The sequence below is a fragment of the Esox lucius genome, chromosome 25, assembly GCF_011004845.1.
Source record: "Esox lucius isolate fEsoLuc1 chromosome 25, fEsoLuc1.pri, whole genome shotgun sequence".
NCBI classification, from domain to species: domain Eukaryota; kingdom Metazoa; phylum Chordata; class Actinopteri; order Esociformes; family Esocidae; genus Esox; species Esox lucius.
Window position 1 is genome coordinate 18,730,277 of NC_047593.1, and position 10,192 is coordinate 18,740,468.

Sequence of the window (10,192 nt, forward strand, 5' to 3'; positions counted from 1 at the left end):
TCTGGTTTCTGGGGCTTTTGTGAGTGTGTGTTCAGTGGTATTCCAGACACGTATGCACACAGTTTAAAAGACAGGTGTGGTTGCTTCTGTTTTATTCAGTTACAACAGTTTAAGTCTACAGAAGAGTGAAATAGGTCAACTTTTACAGTGAGCAAAATAGTTGATCAAATAAATATTGAGTTGGATGTCTAGTTGAGTGTTGGCTGGTTTAATATTGAGCTTTGATGATGGCCTGCTGGTTGTCCTTTGATTGTTTTTTGGTCAGGCCTGTTCCTAGGAGGTAGATGAGGCTGAACTGCGACTAGACGACATCAGTCCTCTGTTACCTGGAAATATTTAATATTACATTCAATTAGTCATTAGTTGAACACAATTCCTACTGAAATGTGACTTTTGATTTTTTTATCTCTGCTCAGATACTCAACCATTAGAAAGACAAATATCCCTTTCAGATACAGCTTAAACGCAGCCATTATGATCATGCCATGCATGATAATCAATAGGGTATGAAAAAGGTATGCATTCACTTACTGCAATGGACCTAGTCGTCCTTACCGAAACCTACCCGCACCTGTTAGCGTGAATGGAGCAGGAATACGGCGGCTGCGTTTTATACGCTCTGTGTCGTGACGCTCTTACGTGGCGCCTTACGCTCTCTGGGGGTGAGCACAGATTTCTCTGTGAACTTGGACTGGGGACGTCTAATAATATTAAATCTTTTTTTAGCAGTCGGGCCGGGTTGTTACAGTTAATAAGACAGTGTTTCGTTAAACTTGTCTACACTCGCAAAAGCCGATGAGTATTCCTGATTCTTTCATAGGCTACCTAGGTAAGTTTATACCAAACGATAGGCCTATAAAACATGCTTTTTTTGGGCCAACGAATGAATACGAGACTGTCATGGGGAACGATAACATTATCTATTCGAAGTTTGCTTTCAAAAAGCAAAGGTAACTACAAAAGTGAACATTAAACTGTAATAATAGATGTATCATTCGTGCCCACACTAGGCTATATTATTACACAATTGGCCATTGCTGTTGTAAGCGATTGCAGTAGCCCAGGCGTACATAACGTTCACAAAGCAAAGAGGCTCCAAAAGTAACATTACACGTTTATGCAGAAAGCCAGTCAGTGTTCCTCATTCTTGTATTGCTATCTGACTAGCTAGTTAAGTCAATAGTTAAGTCGAGAAGGTAAAGAGTAGTACATGTCTTTTGAAAGCCACCGGTTAACTGACACGACCAAACACTGGAATTGTTCTTGTTGAACTGCTCTTTTTAGTGAACGTTGGGAACCGCTTTAGTGAAAAGAGCCGTTCATTTGGTTCCTTATGTCCTTTATTTTTTAAACTCAAACAAAGATTATTTACTCGAACGGTAAAAAGGTATTCAAGTAAAGATTGTATTTCTGCACTGCATAAACAATTTGTGTAGAGAGCGCGTCTTTTCCAACGCGCCTTTTTCAGCAGGCGATCTAATAATTAGGACAGGTAAAATAGAACCTATTAACGTGCATTTCACGCTCGAAAATAATTTTAGCCTACCTTCCCGGCTTTACTTTGAAGATTTGCACGTTTCCAATTGTTTTGTGAATATTGCTCGGGAGCAAAATCAGCCGGCACTTTCAGATGAACAGGGTCAGAAGAGCCGGCTCAACGAAAACATTCAGAATGCCCATCACTAGACTGGACCATGTCTCTGAATCTACAGTGGTAAATGCGCCTTTCAGATGTCCCGTCTGCCACGATGTCTGGATAAATCGCGCGTGCCGCAAACATTTCTACGTATATGAACGATGACCATAAAATCATCCGAATTATTTACAGAAACCGCAACGTGACAAACCCACAGTATCTATCTGAAAGCAGCAAGAGAGAGGAGACCAAGAGAAATAAAGGAAGACAGACTGTTTTTCTATGAGACACATCCAGCATGCCAAATGGCACCCTATAACCAACACAGTGGAAGAGACCAGAGCTCTTCCACAGAGATATGGGGTGGGTGTGAGGGGGGGGGGTGCCATTTGGGAGCGGGGGCGGATGAAGACTACCTCTGGGGCCAAACTTCTTCATGTAGCAGTTGCTGCAGTACGGCTTCTCTTCGTGCTGAAACAAAAAACCCAGGACACCAGTTAACATCGCAAGGCTTCTATTCAGGCTGTAAGAAAACAGACTGAACACAAGTACCAATGCAGAGACTCGAGTGAAGCAGCCTCTGACATCATCTGGGCCCCTATTGTCATGTGACAATTTACTCAACATCTGCCCCTTCCTCACCCCCCCCTACCTCTGCATGTTGTCCTGGGGTCAGTTGTCTCTTACAGTTTTGGCACTTCAGACACAGAGGGTGGTAGTCCCGCCCTAACGACCTCTTCTTCTCACCTGTACCAATGGAGTGAGAGGACGCCAAGGGTTAGAGGTCAAACGTCACAGATGGACCAGTGGGGTTGAGGGGAATTGAAGAGTCATTGGTAACGTGTGTCTGGGGTTCTGCTGAGGGCCCCTGGATGGCGCAGCAATGGAGTCACTGCCTTGCAGCCATTGTGAGGACAGAGCTTAAATCTTGCAGATGGATTGGCTCAGGGGTTCCGTGGAGGGTGCTGCTATTGGCCAGAAGAGCATCTGTTTCATTCAACCTTTTTACACAAAACTGTCTTTGTAAAGCACAACTGTCACCTTGCAGTCATGTATAAAACACTGCCATTCAACAACCAAACTCAAATCACTGCAATTCTAACACATTATTAACATAATTAGTTAACAAGCAATTATGATGTTGGCATGAAAGAAAAATGCTACAGGTAAGCTCACCTGTGTTTGGGATCAATGGATGACAAAATTAGAGAGGTTGAGGAAGAAGTAGAAGAGGTTGACATGGGAAAGGAATGGGAAGACTACTTAGTGAAATGTTCCTATTCTAAAAGACTTCAGAGACACCAGGTGTTGGTGGTGGACTGTGAATGATTTCTGAGGCCCCAGAAGGAGCCATGTCACACTGCTTTCTCATTATGCGGCCAACAGACTCCACTGAGCTTCCAGGTGTGAGAGCGTTACGAGACAAGTCAACGTCGTCTCGCACGTCCCAAGCCCCAAGGCACTGTCGGAATGCTGCTATCAGAGTTTGAACTCCTGCATCCAGATTCACAAACCACAGGGGTGTATTAGAACTCATCCCTTAAGGAATGAACAAAGGGTTATAGTATTAGAACTCATCCCTTAAGGAATGAACAAAGGGTTATAGTATTAGAACTCATCCCTTAAGGAAGAACTTTTTCCACTTTTAACGTAACCTATAATGTGAACAATTCAATTGAAAAACAAACTGAAATCTTCAAAGGGGAAACATTTAAAATAAAAACCTTACAATAACCTGGTTGCATAAGTGTGCACACCCTCTTATAACTGGGGATGTGGCTGTGTTCAGAATTAACAAATCACATTCAAACTCATGGTAAATAAGTCATTACACACCTGCCATCATTTAAAGTGACTCTGATTCATCACAAATAAAGTTCAGCTGTTCTAGTAGGATATTCCTGACATTTTCTTAGTTGCGTCTCAGAGCAAAAGCCATGGTCCGCAGAGAGCTTCCAAAGCATCAGAAAGATCTCATTGTTGAAAGATACCAGTCAGGAGAAGGCTACAAAAGAACTTCAAAAGCATTAGATATACCATGGAACACAGTGAAGACAGTCATCATCAAGTGGAGAAAATATGGCACAACAGAGACATTACCAAGAACTGGACGTCCCTCCAAAATTGATGAAAAGACGAGAAGAAAACTGGTCAGGGAGGCTTCCAAGAGGCCTACAGCAATATTAAAGGAAATGCAGGAATTGCTGGCAAGTACTGGCAGTGTGCTACATATGATAACAATCTCCCGTATTCTTCATATGAATGGGCTATGGGATAGGGTGGCAAGACGGCCTTTTCTTACAAAGAAAAACATCCAAGCCCGGCTGAAGTTTGCAAAAACAAAAATCAAGTCTCCCAAAAGCATGTGGGGAAAATGTGTTATGGTCTGATGAAACCAAGGTTGAACTTTTTGTCCATCATTCCAAAAGGTATGTTTGGCGCAAAAACAACACTGCACATCACCCAAAGAACACCATACCCACAGTGAAGCATGTTGGTGGCTGCATCATGCTTTGGGGCTGTTTTTCTTCAGCTGGAACTTGGGCCTTAGTCAGGGTGGAGGGAATTATGAACAGTTCCAAATACCAGGCAATTTTGGCACAAAACTTTCAGGCGTCCATTGGAAAGCTGAAGACGAAGAGGAAGTTCACCTTTTTGCACGAAAACGACCCAAATCAGACATCCAAATCCACAAAAGCATGGCTTCATCAGAAGAAGACTAACATTTTGGAATGGCCCAGCCAGAGCCCAGACCTGAATCCAATTGAACATCTGTGGGGTGATCTGAAGAGGGCTGTTCACAGGAGATATCCTTGCAATCTGACAGATTTGGAGCACTTTTGCAAAGAAGAATGTGCAAATATTGCCACATCAAAAGGTGCTTCAAAAAAGTATTAGTTTAAGGGTGTGCACACTTATGCAACCCTTATTATTGTGTTTTTATTTTTCCCCCTCAAAGATTTCAGTTTGTTTTTTAATTGAATTGTTCACTTTATAGGTCACATTAAAGGTGGAAAAAGTTCTGACATCATTTATCTCATTCTTTTACATCACAAGAACCTAGCATTTAAACAGGGGTGTGTAGACTTTTTATATCCACTGTGTTATTACTATTTTCAAAACTTAGATCACAAAACATTCTACCTAATGCCTCTTTAAAGACAGGAATGCAGGGTTATAGAGTTAAACTCATTCCTTGAAGAGAAAAATGCCAGGTTGGTGTTAGAACTCATCCCTTAAAGAGAAGAATGCGATGTTAGGGTTATAAATCATCCCTAAAGAGAAGAATGCAGTTTTAGTGTTAGAACTCATCCCTTAAAGAGAAGAATGCAGGGTTATAGAGTTAAACACATCCCTTAAAGAGAAGAATGCAGTGTTATATTATTAGAACTCATCCCTTAAAGAGAAGAATGCAGTGTTATATTGTTAGAACTCATCCCTTAAAGAGAAGAATGCAGTGTTATATTGTTAGAACTCATCCCTTAAAGAGAAGAATGCAGTGTTATATTGTTAGAACTCTTCCCTTAAAGAGAAGAATGCAGTGTTATATTGTTAGAACTCATCCCTTAAAGAGAAGAATGCAGTGTTAGAGTCTTAGAACTCTTGCAAAAAAGAATGCATGGCTAAACGTTGGGTCCTTGCCAGTGTGCGAAAGAAGCGGCCCAACTGAAGAACTAGGACACAGGAAAGGAAACAAAGCCAGCCTAGAGTGCCTTAACTCTGACGTGGTTTTTGAACAGTCTGCTCCCTCAGCAAAGCCACATCCTGTCGTCTGTGTTGCTGTGTGTGTGAGAGTGACACTGTTTGGAGTGTGTTCATGTACAGCTCAAGCGCACACACAAAAATAAAAAGGAACACCGATTATTCATTATTGTCCATTTTAGTCATTAAGCAGACGATTTTATCCGGAGGTTACAGTTAGTGAATTCCCCTGAAGGCAACAAGGCTGGACAACAGCCTGGCAGCCTTAGGGCAATGGCTGTAAGTTAAGTCAGTGACATGAGGACAAGCAAAACGAATAACTGTAGAAATTGCAAGCTTGAGGCGATTATAGCTAGGATCAATTGGTGAGCAAAAACTGGCCCCATCAACCCACTGTAGTTCTAGAGTCCTCCACCACTTGATGATAGTGGGGGGAAAAACACGCTCACAAACAATACAAACGTGACATACAGCTCAAAGACGGGAACTTTGTACACCCACAGGTACTCACCAAAGTAGACAGGCTTCCCACAGATCGGACAGTAGCCCACCATGATAGGTGATACTTACAAGGTTATGTGGCGTAGCTAGCAAGTGTGTGTAGAGAGCGTGTGTAACTGTTAGGAGAGAGAAAGTGAGTGACTAGATTGTGTTGGAGGGATTGTTTGAGAGTATGTATGTGTGTATGTGTGTGTGTGTGAGAAGAGAGATTCAAATGTACCGGAAACATTATTTTCTGAATGTGGCGGGCTGTAAAGACAGCAACAGGATGTGAGGAATACCTTTTCACGCCGAGACAAAGACACGTCATTTCAAAGGAAAGTATAGAATCAATATGATATCATTCACTTGAAAATAACACCCACCAAAAAAGTGCTGCTTCAGGTGATTATACAGTATGTTTAATAATTGTCACGTTTAAACAAAAAAAGGTACTAAGCAATCGCTACTGTGGGCTGTCGCTCCCTAACTAAGCATCATTGTTACTACAGTTTTGCTGGCTTCAGTCAGACTTAATCTCTTGTGTTAGAGGGGGAGTGTGTGTGTGTGTGTGTGTGTGTGTGTGTGTGAGAGAGAGAGAGAGAGATTCAAATGTACAGGAAATTGGTTAAACTATGAATGTGGTGTGCGATGAAGAAAAAGAGATTAGAGAGTAAAACTAAAAGTGAGGGAAGAGGACTGAGAAAGTGAGAGAGAGAAAGTGAGATTGATAGAGCTATAGAGAGAAGAATGTGTGAAAACGGGAGCCAGAGGGGGATAGAGGAGTGAGGATTGGATGGATGTTGAGGAGACGGGAGACCCTTTTGAACTTTAGGTAACAGTTCTACAGTACTGTGTGTGTGTGTGTGTGTGTGTGTGTGTGTGTGTGTGTGTGTGTGTGAGAGAGAGAAAGTGAGTATGCGTGATCCTCTTCTGCTCCTCTCCTTCTCTGTATTATTGCTGGGATCTCATTGGGGAAACAGTGCATCCGTCCATAAGGACTGAGGCAAATGTGTTTATTCTTGCCTGTACATTCTTGGCATAGCTTTTTGCCCTTTTCATTTCTGTGTGTCTGATTTTTGTCCTTCGTACCGATGAAGCCAAACAGTTCACTGCCAACTCCATTTGACTTGGTTTGGCTGGGTTAGAGAGAGGTTTGGCTCTTGGTATTTCTTCATTCCCTCACTTCCCCTTCATTCTCAGTGTCTTTCTCTCACACTCCTTCCCTCCATATTGTTTTACAATTTCACAGTAACTATTTCATTCTGTCTTTTTCTCAATCTTTGTTTTTGTCTGCTTTCTTAGTAAAATTTCTCTTGGACTCTCACCCTTTCTCTTTTTCTTCCTGGCTCTCTCTCCCTCCCTGTTTGCTGAAAAAGGTTGAGCTGTTTTTTTACGCTGCTAGGGTTTGAACACTTTGGGTCTGGTGTGTCATTTTAGTGTCTGTGTGTGCGTGCGTACGTATGTGTACATGTGTGTGTAAGTCTGAGTATTGGTGTCTGCCTCTACTTGTCTGTGTGTATGTTTGTGTATGTGTTTGTGTGTATGTGTGTGTATATATGTGTGCATCACTTGTGGGGAGCCAGTTTTAAGTGGAGGGATGGTGTGTACATAGCATTGACTCATATGGGAGCACAGTAATAACATGGGTCATTTTAGCTCTCTGTCTCATATAGATTCTGTCTGCATCCCAAACATAAAACTATTCACTGCAAAGGGCAGCACTTTTTCACATAGCCACATGAGCCCCCAACTACATAAGGAATAGAACCTGACCATATCTGTGTGGTAGGTCAGCAACACAGCATTGCTCTCTAAGCCTGTTTTTTTTTTTGGAGGGGGGGGGGGGGTCTATTTGAACCATATCTACACAGCTGATCATTAAATCACACTCCATTCCGCCACTGTGACTTGAAATTTAATTGGGTTGGGATATCAATATTAACATACATATCCATTCTACTCTCTTCCTGGCTTGCTCTCTCTCTCTCTATCTCTCTCTCTCTCTCTCTCTCAATACTTATACTCTCCTCTCTATTTTGATTCAATTCAATTACGGGCTTCGTTGGCATGTAAAACATTTGTTCACTTCACCAAAAGCAAGCAAAATGAGCAACAAAAAAAAAACAGTTAACATTGCACTCACAAAAGCCCCCCCCCCCCCCCCCTCTGGTTTTTCTCCGTGCCTCTACAGCTGGTGGGGGCATGGCTGTGTTTGCCCCTCCCCCACCGTTTGAACAGGCCAACGGTAGAGAGCGTCAGCATCAGCAGATTCCCCCTCTTCCAACCTCTTCCCCACCCGTCCCTGTTCCCATCCCCCAGGGACTTGCCCCCCCCCCCCCCCCCCCCCCCCCACCACACACACCCATCCATCTACCCCGCTACCCTGTAACCCACTTATCAACCCCCTGCCACCCATCCCTCAACCCCAAATACCCACCAGAGCCCCCCCCCTCCGCTCCCTCCACCTCCCTAGTCTCTGCTCTCCTCTAGCCAGCCAATCTCCATGTTTCTGCCCCCCTCCCCGTCCACCCGTCCACCCTCTCTCTACTCCCTCCCCCATTCTCCCCCCACTCCCCTCCCTCCCCTGTGGCCTTATCTTATGAATATCGGTAGCACACTGGGTGAAAAATTGATCCTCTGCGCCTGTAGCCTGTCACCCTGCATTACTGTGTGTGTTCGTGCGTGCGTGCGTGCGTGTGTGTGTATGAGTGAGTGTGTGTGTCTAGGCCTGCAGCTCGACTGAGAGGCAGATGAGAAGATGAGTGGAGGGGAGAGGTATTTGCATATCATCAGAGTAGGGGAAAGCGTGTATAATGATGTGTGTGTGTGTGTGTCTGTGTGGGTGTCTGTGTTTAGAAAAAGAGACTGGGGATGTATGTGAAATTAGAGGATGAAACCAAAGGCGGATTGGGTTTAGGAGGTGAGATAGTGGTGCGTTTGTGTGTGGGTTTCACACACTCCATGCCGACACACATACACTGACACACAAACACACCCAACAATGCACATTATCAGGGATAAGCAATGTTAGGGAAAATGCATGGAATTCTGTGGTGAAATATGCTAATAGTTTAATTAAACATATTCCTGAACAAATCAGCCCAACAAATTTGCACATATATACCTATGGTAAATATTGTAGGTTACGGTAAATTTAAGCAATAAAAAATTGAAAAGAAACATATTAATATTCAGATTTCATGAGGTAACCAGTTTACTGACTGAATGCCATCATCCTGTCTGCTTCCTCTGGTCAAGAGCAGTGTAATATGGGTAATGGAGTGCAGATCGAGGCTGCTGGTCAGAAGTAGACACTTCATCTAAAGAGGACGTGATTTGGTGCCATTGTACTAGTAATGTTCCGCTGGCTTTTCCGTCAATGGCATGTGGCTTTCATTTATTGATGGATAGATGGAAATCCAATGAAGTTCTTGTTCAGCATGTGGCAGTTATATGGCATCAAAGTACATATCTTGACCAGATTTGTTTATACAGGAAATTGACATATTTGGCAACTTTGGTCATCTTCAAGCACGATAATGAGAAAGACTTTGCAATGACTATTCAGACATCCTTGGAAGTCTGCAAATATACTTGACTGGCAACATAACTGAAGCTGTGTGGGATCACTAGAACAGGTGAAAGAACAAAAAGCACATTTATTTTTCCATTCTAAGGGAGGGTACAGAACACACTGATTATTATTATTATTTTTACATTTTATTGTATTAATGATTCTTTGTGTTTAGCATGTTATTGTTCTAATAAATGTTCTAATAAATGAAAACATACTGCTCAGATTACTTTAAACCATTTCCCCAGGTGGCAGATGACTTTCATACAGCAATGTATGTATCAAACAGTTATCCAACCAGTGCTTAAATATCAAATATATGATTAATGGAACCATCCTAAAAGTTAACAATGCATGTGTTATGGACAACAAACACAGGTGCATTTTATTGATGGCATTTGGAATGCACAAAGATTCTGTGACGAGATACTGAGACCCATTGTTGTGCCATTCATCCACGACCATCACCCCATGTTGCAGCATGATAATGCACAGTGCCATGTTGCAAGGATCTGTACACAATTCCTGGAAGCTGAAAACATCCCAGTTCTTGCATGGCCAGCATATTCACCGTACATGTCACCCATTGAGCCTGTTTGGTATGCTCTGGATCGGCGTACACGACATCATGTTCCAGGTCCTGCCAATATCCAGCACCTTCGCACAGCCATTGAAGAGGAGTGGACCAACATTTCACAGGCCACAATCAACAAACTGATCAACTCTATGCGAAGGAGACGTGTTGCACTGCGTGAGACAAATGGTGGTCACACCAGATACTGACTGGTTTTCGGACC

At 42.9% G+C, this 10,192-nt stretch overlaps 1 protein-coding gene across 1 annotated transcript; it reads right to left on the reverse strand.

Annotated features, from left to right (window-relative positions):
• Positions 1-73: 73 nt before the first annotated feature.
• On the reverse strand, positions 74-6,038 carry zgc:195282 (LIM_TLP_like domain-containing protein). The gene is made up of 4 exons (XM_010864333.5): positions 5,850-6,038; positions 2,289-2,383; positions 2,053-2,107; positions 74-326 (listed from the first exon to the last, which is right to left on the reverse strand). Exons 1-4 carry the CDS (start codon positions 5,890-5,892, stop codon positions 274-276), a joined length of 246 nt encoding a protein of 81 aa, XP_010862635.1. The 5' UTR covers positions 5,893-6,038; the 3' UTR covers positions 74-273.
• Positions 6,039-10,192: the final 4,154 nt, after the last annotated feature.

What these genes read in the sequence shown, in the direction of transcription:
- zgc:195282 (XM_010864333.5), bottom strand. Translation starts at nt 5,892, where the DNA reads ATGGTGGGCTACTGTCCGATCTGTGGGAAGCCTGTCTACTTTG. An exon ending in TGGGAAGCCTGTCTACTTTG is followed by an intron (nt 2,384 to 5,849) that starts GTGAGTACCTGT and finishes CCATTGGTACAG; the next exon opens with GTGAGAAGAAGAGGTCGTTA. An exon ending in GAAGAAGTTTGGCCCCAGAG is followed by an intron (nt 327 to 2,052) that starts GTAGTCTTCATC and finishes AAATATTTCCAG; the next exon opens with GTAACAGAGGACTGATGTCG.